The 19,179-nt window shown below is 46.8% G+C and overlaps 1 protein-coding gene across 1 annotated transcript in view; it reads left to right on the top strand.

The window, feature by feature from the left end:
- Nucleotides 1–19,179, top strand: part of HK2 (hexokinase 2) — a 68,262-nt gene that overhangs the window by 14,217 nt on the left and 34,866 nt on the right. The window contains exon 3 of the mRNA XM_024203379.3: nt 16,065–16,213. Coding sequence (XP_024059147.1) covers nt 16,065–16,213 — 149 coding nt within the window. The remainder of the gene's footprint in view (nt 1–16,064; nt 16,214–19,179) is intronic.

Raw genomic sequence — 19,179 nt, 5'->3', positions numbered from 1 at the left:
TTGGTGAACAGTTCATCACTATCCTAGCATAGGAGTGCCCAGAAAGTGCTCAGATATTACAATGATGGGTGCTGATATAAGAGCCTAGATAGATGCACCAAACTCCTCCCATGGCTAACAGCTTTGTTCTCCTAGGTCTGCTAGCCGTGGCAGCTTATTACTCTCCTTCCGATTGTTGTGATCTCCGTGCAATCACCAGATTACCTTTAAAACTGATTTGCTGATGTAACATCTGTCTAAAGCATTCAGGATCAAGAATAAATAATTCAGCTGGGGTTGAGGTCCTGAGAGATGTCAGAAAACGTGCTGCTCACCGCCCGGCAAGGAAAGTTATGGGATTTGTGAGTGAGGAGCAAACTAGTCTTTTGGCTAGGAGACTTGGTATTGGATCCTTGCATGCTAGGACAGGATCTGGATGTCTTTCAGCAACGTTCCAAATGCCCCTTATGTATGCCGGAGTTGCCGAGATGCAAGGTTCTGCTGTGCGCTGAGTGGTTCGCAAATACCCGACAGATTGAAGGACAACGGCTGGGATCCTGGGCGAAGACTGTTCATCCCAATTCCAGGCTGGCCACTAGACAGAGGAAAAACCACCTGGCAAGCATTGCCAATGCTTACTGCAAGGCCTGATTTTTAATTTGACTACATCAGTTTGATGTCAGTGTAGATGCAGTAGATTTATCTTGGTGTGAAATTGGTTTAATAGGAGAATTAGGCCCATGACCACCTTAAAAATAAGAATAATACCGAGCTGTTACTCAGAGCTTTTCATCAGTAGATCTCAAAGCACTTTACAAAGGAGGTCAGTATCATTATTCCCATTTTACAGATGGGGAAAAATGAGGTACAGAGAGGGGAATGTGACTTGCCCAAGGTCACCCAGCAGTCTAGTGGAAGAGTCAGGAGCAGAACCCAGATATCCTGAGTCCCAATCCAGAGCTCTGTCCACTAGGATACATTGCCTCCGTTTGCAGGATTGGTCCCCTAAACTGTAAAGTACTGAGGGCCTTCTACTTTTGAAAGCCTGTGCGGTGTAGGAAGCGCTCAGCACCCTGCAGGATCTGGCCATAGCTTTGTACTGTAATTGTTCAGATAAAAATCAAAGGCATTTCTCATCTGATTAAACTTTGATACAAACACAAGGAAACTGTGCAGATCAAAAGATAAGGTACAGGGAGCATATTGCTGTTAGACTCAAAGTTCTCCAGGGCAGGGCAGGGCAGGGGACTGGGTCTTACAGGTGCATGGCTGGTCTTTGATCTTGGTTGGGGCTGTTGGGTGCTAACCTACAATAATAGTGACAGCAGTGCTGATGAGCAGAGCGTGTTTGTTAGTAAATATCAGAGGGGTAGTCCTGTTAGTCTGTATCCACAAAAACGAGGAGTCCGGTGGCACCGGACTCCTCATTGTTTTTGTTAGTAAAGTTTCTAGATAAATGACTGTAGGGAAACCGGGTGTAGGATTTGATTGTTCCTTTAAAGAGAGCACTGAGAGGCTTAGGTTAGGGAGAAAAGAAGGATTTCTGGTTTAAAGTCAATTACATGCAGAGGGTGACATGGAATAGATACATGAGAAGGAAATTTGGCAATGGTTTCCCACAGTTGCTGACATCCCTCCAGCAGAGCTGAACATTGGAGAGCCCTAAGGTAGCCAGGTAGCTGGGGCGTGAAGTAACTCTGTTGATTAGACAGACCCTGCGCAGTACAGGAGACATGATGGCTGAGATGCTGGCAGCAGCTGGTGTCTTAGTGACACTGGTTCTCCCAACCTTGCTGCTCTGGGAGAGCTGAACCAGCGTCAGCTGTGCAGGCAAAGGGCTGGGGAATGGGTCTGCGACTGCTGAGACAGGAGATCAGCTGGGTGAGCTAGGGGTATATAGAGGATCTGGAAGACTGTGGGGCAAATTCCACTCTAACTTCACTGGACCTGTATTTGTGTGTGTCCCAGAGTGGCTCTTCGGCCCAAAGAGCGTGGTGACCTCATTGGCACCACTATAAAGACTTTTTTGTATAGAAACGACCAACATGGGACCAGGTGGCCAGCATCCAGGAGAGGGAAAGGGAGGAGGAACTGAGCCATAGAAGAAGGCACCCGTCTCCATTTCTCCTCCCATCTCCAGCTGCTCTGCTGTTGCATTGGGGTCCCCCCCTGCTGCTTCTATCCGTGGTCCTGTCTACTGTAGTGTAGCGTAGCTATGATGCTGTTATGTCCTAGCATTTATGGAAGGGGTTGTTCCATCGCTGTGGCTCATCCACCTTTCTGAGCAGCGTTGCAAGTATCTGGCAAGCCCAGCTGAGCCCCGGAGCGTCTACGTCTTTGGGTTACAGTCTCATGAGAACAGCTCCTGTGACTTTGGTGTCACTGACACCGAGCTGACATAGGGTGTGTCTGCAGCAGTGAGTCTCAGAGCCCGGGTCTACAGACTCACGGGACTGGCGCCACAGTGCTCAGAACAGCAGTGTAGACACTGGCTTGGGCTGTGAAGTTCACCCTCATCCTCGGGCTTCAGAGCCCGAGCTCCAGCCCGAATGTCTACGTAGCTGTTTTAGTGCCGTAGACCCGAGCACTGAGGTTCGCTGCCGTGGGTTTCTGCTAGCCATGTCAATGTATTCGTTCAGACCCTATGCCAAATCCCATCTGTAGCTGGTCTCTGGTTTCACTAGCCTTCCGAGTAACTGCAGTGTCAAAGGAATCTTGGTGCTTTCCTGGAGCTGCTGCATCTTCTGCTTTTTAAACAGTAAAGCTCTAAACTTTACCCTGGGTGCTATGTAATGTTTCATCCAACGATGCATAGTGACTTGCCAGTCTACTGCTGCTCCTGTGCCTTTGGGCAAAGATTCAGCAGAGGGATTTCTCTCGGGGGAACGATATCTTTTGCAGGGAGAGGAGTTGTCTGATCATACAGGTTCTCTTAACTGCTCAGCAGGGGTGAATATTATTTTTTTGGTTAGATTCAGTTTGTTCCTGTGGTTGAGATCCCATAGTCTAAAAAGGAGCTGAGAGTTAGGCAGCCTGAACGTCTTAGAGCCTGATTCTCCTCTCACTCCGTCGGCTCCAGGGAGTTACTCCTGTTGCCGTCAGCCTAAGTGAGAGCAGAATCTGGCCCTTGCTGTCAGCTTAGAGCTGCTGCTGCGCGTGTCCAAACCAAGAGCTCGGTTCAAATCGATCACTAATATCGAGTCGCCGAATTGTTGTGTCACTAAGGGACAAATCCCATCATAAACTTCTTAACAAACTTTCCCCACTCCATTTGCTCTTTTTCTTTGGTGATTGATGCTCACGTGTTCTGTCCTGTTTAAATATTAATCTGGGCGGGGTAGGGTGGGGATATATTTCCATCATAGGTTCTGCTCTGGGTCTTGTGATTAAGGCCGTAGCCTAGGGTTCGTGAAAGTTGGGCTCAATTCCTTGTTCTGAGGACGTGGGCTAGTCCGTTGGCATTTCTGAGCCATGGTTTCCTGTAAAATGGGGATACCTCCCTCCCTTACAGGGGTGATGTGAAGATGGGATGTTGAATGTGCAGTGCTCAGATACTACAGTGATTGGGGCTGTATAAGCGTCTAGATGGAATTGTTTGGTTGTCTAATACTTAACATGAGTGCCCCTTCCACGCTTTAGAAGCAATTGTAATCCACTCAGTCTTGCTTGGAAGCAGCCAGATGTTACAAATTTAAGGCCCTATGAGAGTTGATGGTACTCATTGCACAGCACCTCTTCAGGATGAGTTGAGGGCTGTTAGTATCTTGCAGGATCAGGTTCCCAAATACATTGTCACCTACTCAAGTGAGATGCTGTTGGACAGTGAAAAAGAGCTCAATTCTCAGTTTGTTACAACATATTGTAATGGGCAGCAGGGTCTCCGGAGTCTTAGCTTAGAGGGAATTGGTGTTAGGGCTAAAGGAGGCTTCCCCTGTAGACAAAGACCAATAGTAGTTCTTTTATATAGCATTCTCCATCTGTAGATCTCAAAGCATGTTACAAAGGCAAGGAAGCATCATTAACCCCACTTCACAGGTGAGGAAACTGAGGCATAAGAGGTAGGCAGTGGCAGATTCTGAACTAGAGCCCCTGTATCCTGACTCCCAGTCCAACACCCTATTCACTAGGCTGCGATCTCCCCATATGTAGTATAGCAAAGATGAGGCGACTGACCTTGTAATCTCAGAGCTCTGTGTTTCTCTCATTGTTCAAGTTGGATCTTTCTTAAAGGAAATCCTACTGCTCCTTTTGGTCACCGGGCACTCTTGCCACCTATTTTCTGCTTTGAATACCATATGCTGATATATGGGGCTTTTGAGATGGGTCAGCTGCATCTGAACAAGCAGCTGTTCTCTGTACCCAGAAGGAGAACGTTATAAGCAGGCTTCTGCCACTCATACTGCCTGTTTGCCACATGAGGGGTTAATTGAGACACTGATAACAACGTGCTGCAATAGAGAAAATGAATCTAAGGCAAATCTAGTGACACGTTTTATTGGAAAGTGAAGTCTGATCTAAATATGTCTCTCTGCTTTGTGCAATAGACATTGGGTTTCCCCCCCCAGCACTTGAAAGTGTGGGTGGCATTTGTCCATTTCCTTCTTCCCCATCTCTCTCTGTTTGCTGGCCTGAAATAGAGGAAGCATTAGTCAGGAGGGTGCAGTGTTATAGTTGCATAACCATTTTATGCCATACCTTCTTTACTAAGTGAAATGGCTCTTGGAAGCTATGAACACGCAGCTTGCTCTCAGCAATGCTGAATCTCTTCTGTTCTCACTAGTCTAACTCCAGTGACTTCAATAGAGTTTCTCCTGACTTGCACCGCAGAGTAAGCGAGAGGAGACCCAATCCCTGTGTCCTCTTGCTTAGGCCCTGAGCAAACACCAGTCCTGCTGGAAAGAATGGTATGTTCAGTTACCAGGTTTTAATCTCTAGAGGCTCGGTTTGTTTTCTCAATAGCGTAGGCAGTTCGTATCCCTTGCCAGCTGATTGTTTTACTTCCCCTTGAAATCTGTGGTAGCCAGGTTACTGGAATATTTTGCTCCTTTGCTTTGCCCTATGGGATGGAATTCTGAAATGTCACTTTCATTCTGAAGATGTAATTTCTTCTTAATGTTACATCCTTCCCCATGTTACCATAGACAGCCATTTCATATACACATCAGTGTAATACCCACATAGGAGTTAGACTAACACAATACGGTATGCAATGGAATGCCTGAATCCCCAAGTAGATCAGTGTGCTTAGAATGGGATTTTGAAAGAAACCTAAGGGAGTTAGATACCTAAATCTCATTGAAATTCAGGGAACTTTAAATCAAAACCAGGCCTCAAGGTACCTATTTATTCTCCCCCCCCCTTCCCCCAAGTGCTGAGCACCCATAACTGAAGTAAATGGGAGAACTGTGTGATTGCCCCACCGGGAAAAGCCAGGTCACAATGCATGTGGGTTTGAAGGACTTTAAATATATTATACTGTAGTTTATAGAGAATGTCCGATCTGCATGAAACTTCAGCTCTGGTATCGTATTGTACTCAGTACTGATAGAACCGAACAAAGTAGTTCCCATCTGATGATAGGTTTTTATTTTAATTGTCAGGTTAAACTGCTTAAACTTACTGGGCCTGATTCTGAACTGACTATTTACGCTGGGGTTACTCCATATGTTTATACTGACATGAAAGCAATATTAGGCTACTTCTGTAACCTAATTTGGCACAGGTGTGTTGAAGTTTAGAATGCTTACCCTTTTTTTCAGGCTGGTTCTTTTGCTAGAATGATCGAAACTTTATGGCATAATCGCAGCAATATGTTTAGTTGGTGGATCCACAACAATGAGATTGTAACAGGCATTGAAAAAGCTGTGTTGTGGTGTGTCCCCACCCACCCCCTTTGTTTCCATGTTGGACAAAGTCTGGAGCGGCTCCAATTTCTCTCTCTTTTTTTTTTTTTTAAGCTGACTAGATTGAATATTCCAGATCACTTAACAAACCTGTGTGTGAGTCAGTGGAGTCTTAGTCTGCACAGTCATGGAATTCTAAAGTTCTGTACAAGGGGTGCGGTGGGGAGAATGGAGTGAAAACAAATTTTAAAAGTAAATTTTAAAGCTAAGCAAAAACATCCATTTCCCGAGCTGCTGTCCCAGCACCTGTTTACTCAGGTCAGGTCGAGGATGGTGTAAACCACAGGATTTCAGTCCCCTTTTTGTTCGGGGCTTCAGTTTTATTTTTTCAAGCTAACACAAGCATGGGTCATGTCATGTAAGCTCTTTGGGGCAGGGACTCTTTCTCGCTATGGGTATGTCTATGCTGCAGTCGGAGGTGTGATTGTATCACATGTAGGTATACTCTCGCTAGCTTTAATCTAGCTAACCGCGGCCTTGGTGATCTGCACCTAAAACTTAAGTTGTTCTAGCTATGTTGCTCAGGGCTATGAAAAATTTCATGCCCCAATAACATAAGAACATAAGAACGGCCGTACCGGGTCAGACCAAAGGTCCATCTAGCCCAGTATCCTGTCTACCGACAGTGGCCAATGCCAGGTGCCCCAGAGGAAGTGGACCAACAGGCAATGATCAAGTGATCTCTCTCCTGCCATCCATCTCCATCCTCTGACAAACAGAGGGTAGGGACACCATTCCTTACCCATCCTGGCTAATATCCATTAATGGACTTAACCTCCATGAATTTATCCAGTTCTCTTTTAAACGCTCTCATAGTCCTAGCCTTCACAACCTCCTCAGGTAAGGAGTTCCACAAGTTGACTGTGCGCTGCGTGAAGAAGAACTTCCTTTTATTTGTTTTAAACCTGATGCCTATTAATTTCATTTGGTGACTCCTAGTTCTTGTATTATGGGAATAAGTAAATAACTTTTCCTTATCCACTTTCTCCACATCACTCATGATTTTATATACCTCTATCATATCCCCCCTTAGTCTCCTCTTTTCCAAGCTGAAGAGTCCTAGCCTCTTTAATCTCTCCTCATATGGGACCCATACCAAACCCCTAATCATTTTAGTTGCCCTTTTCTGAACCTTTTCTAGTGCTAGTATATCTTTTTTTTGAGATGAGGAGACCACATCTGTACGCAGTATTCGAGATGTGGGCGTACCATCGATTTATATAAGGGCAATAATATATTCTCAGTCTTATTCTCTATCCCCTTTTTAATGATCCCTAACATCCTGTTTGCTTTTTTGACCGCCTCTGCACTCTGCGCGGACATCTTCAGAGAACTATCCGCGATGACTCCAAGATCTTTTTCCTGACTTGTTGTAGCTAAATTAGCCCCCATCATATTGTATGTATAGTTAGGGTTATTTTTTCCAATGTGCATTACTTAAAATTTATCCACATTAAATTTCATTTGCCATTTTGTTGCCCAATCACTTAGTTTTGTGAGATGTTTTTGAAGTTCATCACAGTCTGCTTTGGTCTTAACTATCTTGAGCAGTTTAGTATCATCTGCAAACTTTGCCACCTCACTGTTTACCCCTTTCTCCAGATCATTTATAAATAAGTTGAATAGGATTGGTCCAAGGTCTGACCCTTGGGGAACACCGCTAGTTACCCCTCTCCATTCTGAGAATTTACCATTAATTCCTACCCTTTGTTCCCGGTCTTGTAACCAGTTCTCAATCCATGAAAGGACCTTCCCTTTTATCCCATGACAACTTACTTTACTTAAGAGCCTTTGGTGAGGGACCTTGTCAAAGGCTTTCTGGAAATCTAAGTACACTATATCCACTGGATCCCCCTTGTCCACATGTTTGTTTGACCCCTTCAAAGAACTCTAATAAATTAGTAAGACACGATTTCCCTTTACAGAAACCATGCTGATTATTGCTCAACAGTTTATGTTTTTCTATGTGTCTGACAATTTTATTCTTAACTATTGTTTCGACTAATTTGCCCGGTACCGACGTTAGACTTACCGGTCTGTAATTACCGGGATCACCTCTAGAGCCCTTTTTAAATATTGGTGTTACGTTAGCTAACTTCCAGTCATTGGGTACAGAAGCCGATTTAAAGGACAGGTTACAAACCTTAGTTAATAGTTCCACAACTTCACATTTGAGTTCTTTCAGAACTCTTGGGTGAATGCCATCTGGTCCCGGTGACTTGTTAATGTTAAGTTTATCAATTAATTCCAAAACCACCTCTAGTGACACTTCAATCTGTGACAGTTCCTCAGATTTGTCACCTACAAAAGCCGGCTCAGGTTTGGGAATCTCCCTAACATCCTCAGCCGTGAAGACTGAAGCAAAGAATCCATTTAGTTTCTCCGCAATGACTTTATCGTCTTTAAGCACTCCCTTTTGTATCTTGATCATCAAGGGGTCCCACTGGTTGTTTAGCAGGCTTCCTGCTTCTGATATACTTAAAAAACATTTTATTACCTTTGGAGTTTTTGGCTAGCCGTTCTTCAAACTCCTCTTTGGCTTTTCTTATTACATTCTTGCACTTAATTTGGCAGCGTTTATGCTCCTTTCTATTTGCCTCACTAGGATTTGACTTCCACTTTTTAAAGGAAGTCTTTTTATCTCTCACTGCTTCTTTTACATGGTTGTTAAGCCACGCTGGCTCTTTTTTAGTTCTTTTACTGTGTTTCTTAATTTGGGGTATACATTGAAGTTGGGCCTCTATTATGGTGTCTTTAAAAAGCGCCCATGCAGCTTGCAGGGATTTCACTTTAGTCACTGTACTTTTTAACTTCTGTTTAACTAACTCCCTCATTTTTGCATAGTTGCCCCTTTTGAAATTAAATGCCACAGTGTTGGGCTGTTGAGATGTTCTTCCCACCACAGGGATGTTGAATGCTATTGTATTATGGTCACTATTTCCAAGCAGTCCTGTTATAGTTACCTCTTGGACCAGCTCCTGCGCTCCACTCAGGACTAAATCTAGAGTTGCCTCTCCCCTTGTGGGTTCCCGTACCAGCTGCTCCATGAAGCAGTCATTTAAAGTATCGAGAAATTTTATCTCTGCATTTCGTCCTGAAGTGAAATGTTCCCAGTCAATATGGGGATAATTGAAATCCCCCACTATTATTGGGTTCTTAATTTTGATAGCCTCTCTAATTTCCCTTAGCATTTCATCATCACTGTCCTGGTCAGGTGGTCAATAATAGATCCCTAATGTTATATTTTTATTAGAGCATGAAATTTCTATCCATAGAGATTCTATGGAACATGTGGATTCACTTAAGATTTTTACTTCATTTGATTCTACATTTTCTTTCACATATAGTGCCACTCCCCCTCCCCCACACGACCTGTTCTGTCCTTCCAATATATTTTGTACACTGTCGTTAGGTTGACTTAACCCCCCATGGTGTAGATGCAGCTAGGCCGACAGAAGGAAGGTAGGAAGCATCAATACTACGGTATTAGCAGCACAGTTGCAGCCCCATAGCTGTGCCGCTGTAGTGTAGACAAGCTTCAGCTACCAATAGCAGTGAAGCTGGGGCAGCACAGACTGGATGCCTGAATAATGACCCAGTGTCCCAGGCAGGCTTGTACAGCCCATGCTGCCGTAGCGTCACTGCTGTTGGTACTTGCAGTCGCTAGATGAAAGCCAGCTCAGGTATATCTCCACGTGCTGCCGTCACACCTCTGATTGCAGTGTAGACATACCCTGAGCGTCTACATCATTTAGCATAATGGGCCCACAATCTCCATTGGGGCCTCCACGCGCTACCATAATGCAAATAATACTGTTTAATTGGCATCTCCAATCATAGTTGGATTTTGCTCTTAGTAAAAACATCCTGCCAAAAAAGACTCTTTCCTACTCCTAAAAAACAACCCCCCCTCCCTCCCAACCCAGAACACTTTTCTCTCCCCCAAAAACTCTGAGAGTCGGTCTGGATGACCAATCCCATCCATCGGACACTTTATAACACCTTAACATTAAACTGGATCCAAAAAGCCCCAGAGGTGGCTCTTCTGTTGCTGCTGCTAGTGTGTCTTGCAATCCTGTGCTGGTATCAACTATAATTACTGTGTCTCTTATGGTAACAGGGATTGAGTTGCTCCCTGGATGGAAGCTATTTTGTTAAGACCGTGTGACCTGGATACTTAGCTGCTGTTGGTGTGCAAGGTGCAGTGTGGGATTTAGAGGAAATTCTGGTCTGTGCAACTACAGACTTTTACATTCGAAAGGCTCGATCCTGCCAGATTATGAGCACCTCCCACAAGGGGCTTGTGGTAAAATGAGGCCCTGAAACATAAACCCTTGTATCAGGGGCCCGGTATGAGGCCTAAGGTCTGAACTAAAGTAATAGTCAAGACTTCGTTAACATAAAGCAAAGTTAAACTGTGAGTCAGAGGTAGGCCCTGCTCACAGAAGCTGGCAAAGAAAGGGCTGATGTTGCAAAAATGCACATAACTAAAAGGTACAGGACACTAGAGATATAAACATATGCCAGGATGATACCAGAACACTCTGATACTTGCACATTCCACACAGATAACAAAAAACAGGCGGACCCACCCTAAAGACAGGGGCAAAAGGGTAATATGATGGATAGAGTTGTTTTTGTTCGAACCAACATGTGCAAGGTGAGAGGCGGCACCTTACTACGTAGAGGGGTTGTACCTCAATACGTCAGGAGTGATGTGTAACTTGTTTGTACCTGTGTATAAGAATGCACCCTTGAGGAGTTGCCTTTGTCTGGCCTAGGGGGCAGTGGAAAGTCCCGCCACTGACTGAGCCGGTCCATTGTCAGGGAGCACATATGTACTAGGAGAACTGTAGACATCTGATCCGGGGAGCTAGAGACTGTGTTTCGTTTGGCAATAAACCTAGGGTTACCATATTTTAATTTAAAAAAAGGAGGACACTCCATGGGGCCCCGGACCCGCCCCAACTCCGCCCCTTCCCCAAAGTCCCTGCCCAAGCACCGCCAGCCCCGGCCCGGCCCTGGCCCCGCACCACCGGCCCCCGGCCGAGCACCGCCGGCCCCGGCTGAGCACCGCTGGCCCCTCCCTCCCTATTTTCCCGGACATGTCCTGCTTTTTGGGATTTCCTCCTGGACGGGGATTTGAGGCCCAAAAAGCCGGACATGTCCGGGGAAAATCTGGACGTATGGTAACCCTAAATAAACCTGGCCGGGTGCCTTCGTACCTTATGATCTATGGTCATTGGGGGTTCCCTCGGGGTCTATTGTGTCAGCGATCTGCAGAGCCGGGGCAGCACACAGAGGGAACACACGCACGCAGCCGACTTATCAACATTGAACAGAGCAGAGCACCACACGGGTGATGTCTGACAACTGGCATTGAAAATACTTAGAGCCTGACAGCTTTTAAATGTCCCTTCAGGTGTTTTGCACCAATCACTTGAGAAGAGAGGGTGGTTAGTGCTTTTGGAAATGAAACAAAGGCCTTCTCTGTAATTGGGATTAGCCAGTCTTGAACACAGTGCAGATCCTGGCTTTCCCTACAGGTTGTCTCGGTGAAGTTACACCAGTTGCTGCCCATTGGTGGTTGAGTCCCAGATATAGACAAGGGCTGTCTTGGTGACTGTTGCAAGAACCAGAGAAACTAACAAGCTTGCTGGCGCGGGGGGGGGGGAGGGGGGGGCTCCATTTTAGCCACCTGACTGTTAGTTTTCAGACCCTCTTACCTTGATGCAAGGGTGATCTAAGCTACCTGACCTGCAAATTGGGTATCTCAAGGAAAGAAGCAGTGGTGCCTAGTTGGGGTTTTATGGCTGTAGAATGGGCGTTGTGATTCTTGAGTTCAAATCCCAGCTATGCCCCTGAATTGTTGTGGCCTTGTGCAAGTCCCAGAAGACATCTCTCTCTGCCACAGTTTCCTTACCTGTGAAATGGGGATGAAGATAAATCTACCTTGCAGATGGGCTGAGAGTCTTTGTTTATGTTTAAAAATTGCTTTGATATCTGGATGAAAGACATTTGTGCTATGCCAAGCTTCCTTGTCACTGACACTCACCCTACCTAAAATTAAAGTGGCTACTTTTTATTTTTAAAAATAAATGTCACAGCATCTATCCCAAGCTCAAGATTTTCATGGAAGCAGATGCCTGTCGTATGCAGATGTTGGAACAGAACACAATGTGATTAGCATGGTATAAAGGCTGAATAGAACATTTTGCATATGGTTCCCTGCTCTAGGGTGCTCAAAGGCATTGGGTTATTGTTAGAGAAGGCACAAGCTGTGATCTGGGTCCCAGGTTGAAACACCACATAGTTCTCGGCTGCTCGGCTCGGGCGTGGAGGCGTTGTTTGAATCCTTATAAAGATGGGTTGGTGGGGGGCTGTCCCATGCTTGCTAAATAATGACCTAATCAGCTTGGCATCTCCTCCTTATAACATGAGTGTAAGTAATTAGGGCGTAACCAGAGTGTCACAGTCTGGGCAAAGCTTTCGCTTCCTAGCTTGCTGAGGAGGATAAAAAGGGATTGACAGGAGGGTGCCCTTGAGAATCTGGCACCTGTTTCTCCCTCCTTTCCTTGGTGACCAGCCACCTTCCTCGCAAGGCCTGCCAGCCCCAGGAGTGAGATCCAACTCCGATCTCTCACAAGGGAGTGCACAGCCACTGCCTCAAACCCTGGTGTCCCACATGGCATCTCACCACCCTTACCGCTAAGCGATTGAGCTGGCTCAAGTTTAAACTCTCTTCATTGTGGCAGCTTGGGCTCGCTTGTGGAAGGATGATTTAGACGAGATTTTAAAAGAAATTATCCTCTGGGATCTGATCTTGGCTAGTTATTAGTTTCCCAGGAGTGCAAGATATTTTAAACAGGAGATTGGGGCCGGGGTGGGGGGAGAAGAGGCAGCTTTACAGAAATGAGCAATTGTTTCAGCTCAGATTTTTTTTTTTTTTTTTTTTTCCCCCACACATCCACTCCAAGTTTTTGCAAAGTCAACCCCATAATCGTTCCAGTCAAGCTATCGTTACTGCTGAATGCCCTTCAGATTCGGACAGCAAGCTGTCTTTGCCGCAGAAGACCTCACGGAAGACACTAACTGGCCCAGTGTCATTGGAATACTAATTAACTAAATTTTTTTTTTTGTTTCAACTGTAGCCCCTTTATAAAAGCATCATTGGGCACGTGACAGTCCCTAGGCACTGTAATCCGTCTGGAGTAGCCAACACAGCAGATTTGGTGTGTTCAGAAATTAAGAGTGCTGATAGTGGGTTTTTTCCCCCTCCCTGCTCCCCCACCCACAGCTCAATATTTAATATAGTAAGCTTGGCGCTTCCACCAGTTAGGCTGGCCATTAAACTTCCTTGTCCCAAACTCAATGGTGGCCCATCGTGGTGTCTGGGAAAATAAAGTTGAATGCTTTTTTAAAAATAGAATTAGCTACCCATCTCCTCTGGGAGGTGGGTTCAGCTCAGCGACACTTGTTACAGGCTCCCTAAAGCAAATTAATTAAGGGGAGGCCGTACTCCAGAGAAACTGTGTGTTAACCTATGCTCCACGGACCAAGCCAAATCACGCTGTTACTTGAGCCTGTCTCGCCTGCTTTTGTGTTTGTAACTCTCCACTAAGGGCAACCAAAATAGGCAGATAAACTCGATTCACTTTCCCTCTCTGCTTGTCATGCTGGTAGATTACACTGCTTTCAAGTAGTAGATGATTTACGCTGCTTCGCATCCCTCTAATGATGAGGGTTTTGGAGACAGCCTTGAGATTTAGGGTTGTATATCTATCTTCCGTTGTTTTCTGCCTCCCCCCTGCATCGCTATAGGCTCTGACCAGCTCACAATCTTAGGTTACGTCTACACTTGAAGCTGGGGGTGTGATTCCCAGCTTGAGCAGACCTGCTCATGCTAGTTTGTCGTCGAAGCAGCACGCTAAAAACAGTAGCGTAGCCATGCTAGCGTGGGCTGTGGCAAGTGGTGGCACCTAACCGTGTCGAGTACAAACCCACCTGGAACCTGTGGGGAAGAACCTGACTTCTGCTTTCAGCCTGTCTCTTGCTAACTTTGCTTTATATTAGCAAGGCTTGACCGCTACTTTAGTTCAGGCCTCACACCAGGCCTTTGATACAGGGCCTTATGTCTTAGGCTCTCTTTCTAGTACAGTGCTCTTACTCCCATTTTCCCTGTTGGCCACTGGGCTTTGTGCCGGTTTTAACCCAGCATAGGTGAGAGGAGAATGGAGTCCTGTATTTACAAAGTTTGCCCAAGTGCGTGGCAATGGTCCTGTGATGCTTCAGGGGCGTCTTTCCATTCTGTCCCTCTGTGATCACTTAGTCTCTCCTATTTACACTTCAAAATCCTTCTTTAAGCCTGTGGACTCACCCCCTCCGGCGCCTCCTGCTGGTCGTCCATGGGAATTAGCTCTGCCAGCCTTGGAGCGCCCTCTGTAGGCCGGTGATCCGCCTTGCCTCTTGGCCCTCATGTCCCTCCCAGACCCAGTGCCCCTTTATCTGGGGGCTGCCCCCTGGCAGTAACCCCTTTCTCTTTGGGTCTCCCCTCCCCAGGGAACCCCCACCCACTAACCCCACCTCACCTCAGTGTAAGGCTACTGCCAGTCACCATCTAGCCCAGGGGTAGGCAACCTATTGCACGCGTGCCTAAGGCGGCACGTGAGCTGATTTTCAGTGGCACTCACACTGCTGGGTCCTGGCCACTGGTCTGGGGGGCTCTGCATTTTAATTTAATTTTAAATTAAGCTTCTTAAACATTCAAAAAACCTTATTTACTTTACATACAACAATAGTTGAGTTATATATTATAGACTTATAGAAAGAGACCTTCTAAAAACGTTAAAATGTATTACTGGCACGCGAAACCTTAAATTAGAGTGAATAAACGAAGACTCAGCACACCACTTCTGAAAGGTTGCTGAACCCTGATCTAGCCCCACTCCCTGGGGCAGACTGCAGTATAAGCCACTCATCATAGGCAAGGTTGGGTCTGGACCTGTTGCCCCTCTCTGGAACCCAGTGACTCTCTGGGGCCTTGGACAAGGCCCTGCAGCCTGGGGAGTTGCCAGCCTGGAGCTCCCCAGCCCCTCTGGCCTTTCCCCAGCCCTGCCTCACTCTAGGCACCCTGAGCTTCCCAGCAGCCAGGCCCTTCTCTCTCTACAAGCAGAAGGAGGCTGTTTGGGCTTCTGGCTCGCAGCCTCTTATCGGGACCAGCTGGGCCTCATTGGGGCGTGGCCCTAGCTGTTACTGCCTTCCCCATCAGTCCAGGCTTTCCGCCCCAGTCTCAGCCCTCTCCCAGGGCTGGCTTTAACCCTTTCTGGGCCGGAGCGGGCGACCACCCCGCTACACCTTCCTTCAAAAAAGTCCTGCTTTGAAACCGGTCCCCTGGGTTTGAATTACTCGGCATGGAGATGGAGGGACTCTCCTGAGGTCACACAGCAAGGCAGCAGAAGAGTCAGGAATGGCATCTGGTCTCCTGGCTCAGTTCCTCTGCTCTAACTAAGACCATGTGGCCTCCAGCCTTAAAAACAGCATCACTGTCTGCTCTGTGTGGACTCAGAAGATCTCGTGACTCTCTGTATGAGCTATTTGTGTCACAGGCCACAGTTCCCCGACTACCTTGTGCAACTTGCTCTGGCTAATTGCCTCATCCTCCACCACAGAGCTGCTTGCATTTTAGGTGGTTGAAGGGGTCCCTGGGTGTCAGATTCTTTCCTGAGGGGGTAATTTTCACCCCCTCCACCCAAAGGGATAGCTGTGTTGAGAGTGGGATTCACTCGTGGTGGGTGGGCATTGGCAGTATGGCCGTCACTCTTTCTTGAGAGCAGTTTTTCAGCTTCAAGTTCCATTCAGGGCCGTGTGGGTGGGGTCTGGCCTGGAGAGATGCTCACTTAGCCCTTTTCCTGACCATGCCTTATTTCTGCGGCGGAGCTGGCTGTTTGCGTCTGCCCGAGCAGGGATTGCAGGACGATTGCACTAAACGGGGAGATTTCAGCAAACCAGTAAAGTGCCAGAAACCACTATTGCTTATTGTTAAAAGCAGCCTAGTACCACTGCCAGCGGTAGCATATCTGGCCCATGTAAATAGGCAGTCATTCCATAGCTCCATTTTAAAGGCGTGTGTGTGAATAAGACAGAGGCCTCTAACATGATATTCTTCTCTCTTTGCCCCTGCAGAGAATGGAGACTTCTTGGCCTTGGATCTTGGCGGCACGAACTTCCGTGTGCTGAGAGTGAAGGTGTCTGATAACGGCCTGCGGAAGGTAGAAATGGAGAATCAGATCTATGCCATTCCAGAGGATCTCATGCGTGGGAGCGGGGTACAGGTAGGTTTAATATCCCCCCCCCCACACACACCCTTTTATTCCTGAGTGCATATTCTTGCTGACTCACCCAGCCTGCCGGATCTTCCCGAAGTGATTCTCCTGGGTATTCGAGAAGGAAACAACCCCTGCTCAGATGCGACAGCCATCGGGGCTGTGTAAGTGCAAAAGGCCAAGGCTTTTAAAAGCGAGTAATAATTTCAGGTACCTTGGGCCCTGCCTTCACTGGTAAAGGTGGGTTTTTAACACACATTGCCCTGGTGTAGACAGGCCAGTTTGTATTTTAACATGTGGTAGCTGGCAGGTATCTACTCTAGGGTTCACAACTAATGTGTTCAAACTACAACTTGCCATCTCTCCACTGGGGATTTCTAATACATGTTAAATGCACCTTTTTTCCTAGTGTCAACATGTCCACCATTCTCCTGGATGCCAAATTTGAGACCCCTTAATGGGGCCTTGTTTTCAGAAGGCAGGTCCTCATCACCCTCTGTAAATTAGGCCCCTTAAAAGGTGTCTCGTGTTGAGCATTCAAAACTGCCAGTCACTAAAAATCTTGGCCCTAGAGAGGGTCATACTCTAGTCTGCCCTGAGTAGTTGCCAGCATTGAAAGGACAGAAGTAAAGCAGAAAACGTGTAGCTCTAATTCCCCTCTGATTCCATCCTCCCCCAACTGTGCCTAATCCCAGTTTAAATCTTACATAAAAGCCCCCCCGCCACTGCCCATCAGTTCACATGTCGTCTCACAGCATCATATCTGCCCTAGGGAGATGCAGGAACCATGCAATGGAAAGATGCTCCTCTGCTTGGTCAGACATAATAATCAGTCACCACTTTCTTGTCCAGGGAAATCTCTCTCGCTGTCCACGTGAGGGGGGTGACACCCAACGGGTGCTGTGATGACATGCTCAGAGTTCATCCTCTGCAGCTCTGTATAAGGCGTGTGTGCTCTGGATAGAGGGGGGCAGGAGTAGAGCAAGGAGATTGTAGTATTGTTGCAAGATGCTGATGTGGGGGGAATTAAAGATGTTAGGAGTCAGCACACCTGGGTTCCATTGTCACCTCTCCCACCAACCTGCTAGTCCCTTCCCTGCTCTGTGCCTCAGTTTCTCCCTTTGACTTGTGAGTCTAATGATGCCCACCATTAATAAAGTGCTTTGAGATGGAGAGATAAAGAACTACGTAAGTGTAAAGTAGAGACAGGCAGGTGATGAAACACGTTGTCTCCTAACCCTTTCCTTGTGCTGTTGATTTTGGCTCAAAATAAATACAAATGGAATAAAATAACAGTGCGCATTGTATGGGAGAAAATAGAGTTTGACACAAAATACATGCAAATAGAATAAGATAATAGTAAATGACTGTTAAGGGGGATGACTGTTGTGTGTGAGTCCTAGGGAATATAGTTTTTAAATGGTAATCCAGTCATTTTTCCCCCTCTTTGCTTTAAACCACTCGAAGACAAACTGGTGTAATCTGTCTGTCCAGCTGTCTTTGCTTTTCTCATTAAAGCCTTGTGTGTAGAAAGCACTTTAAAGTCCCTTGCAGAGAGATGTTCATGCTTTAAATGAGATTCGTCACTACCTGGGGTTTACAGTCTGGCAAGAGCGGGGGGGAAAACGCCTTGCAATAAACAGCTGAGGGAACTGGAGTTCAGTGCTCTGTTCTCTGCTGAAAACTTAGGCCTGGTCTACACTAGGCGTTTATGTTGAATTTAGCGCCGTTACATCGAATTAACCCTGCACCCATCCACACCACAAAGCTATTTAGTTCGACATAGAGCTCTCTTAAATTCGACTTCTGTACTCCTCCCCAACGAGAGGAGTAGCGCTAAATTCGAAATGGCCATATCTAATTAGGCTAGGTGTGGATGGAAATCGATGCTAATAGCTCCGGGAGCTATCCCACAGTGCACCACTCTGTTGACGCTCTGGACAGCAGTCCGAGCTCGGATGCTCTGACCAGCCACACAAGAAAAGCCCTGGGAAAATTTGAATTCCTTTTCCTGTCTGGGCAGTTTGAATCGCATTTCCTGTTTGGACATCGTGGCGAGCTCAGCAGCACTGGCAACGATGCAGAGCTCTCCAGCAGAGGTGACCGTGCAATCCCAGAATAGAAAGAGGGCCCCAGCATGGACTGATCGGGAAGTCTTGGATCTCATCGCTGTGTGGGGCGATGAGTCCGTGCTTTCCGAGCTGCGCTCCAAAAGACGGAATGCAAAGATATATGAGAAGATCTCTAAAGCCATGGCAGAGAGAGGATACAGCCGGGATGCAACGCAGTGCCGTGTGAAAATCAAGGAGCTGAGACAAGGCTACCAAAAAACCAAAGAGGCAAACGGACGCTCCGGATCCCAGCCCCACACATTCCGTTTCTACGAGGCACTGCATTCCATCCTAGGTGCGGCCGCCACCACTACCCCACCCGTGACCGTGGACTCTGAGGATGGGATATTGTCCGCGGCCGGTTCCTCGGACATGTTAGCGGACGGGGAAGATGAGGAAGGAGATGAGGAGGACGCGGCAGTCGACAGCGCTTGCACCGCTGATTTCCCCGACAGCCAGGAGCTCTTCATCACCCTTACAGAGATCCCCTACCAACCGTCCCTAGCCGTTACCCCGGACACAGAATCAGGAGAAGGATCAAGCAGTAAGTGTTTTAAACATCTAAACATTTATTTTTAACAGAACTGGAATATTTATAATATTAACAATGGGTTTTTCATGATTTCTTTGCCCTAGGCGCTTAACTATTTAGTCCCAACTATTTAAAAAAAATCTAACAATGTCCGGTTTTTCATGATTCTGCTGCCCAAGACGCTCCACTCTTTAGTCCCTGCCAGTGCAGCTACACCAAAATCCGGTCTATATGTCCGGGGATAGAGATGAAATCCTCATGGGAGATCTCAACGAAGCTCTCCTGGAGGTAATGTCCAAGCCTGTTCATCAGGTTCCTGGGGAGAGCCACCT

This window comes from Terrapene carolina, unplaced genomic scaffold (assembly GCF_002925995.2).
Source record: "Terrapene carolina triunguis isolate 2854851 unplaced genomic scaffold, T_m_triunguis-2.0 Scaffold53, whole genome shotgun sequence".
Taxonomy (NCBI): domain Eukaryota; kingdom Metazoa; phylum Chordata; order Testudines; family Emydidae; genus Terrapene; species Terrapene triunguis.
Note: the sequence above shows the minus strand (reverse complement) of the source record. Positions and strands in the feature narration are given on the sequence as shown.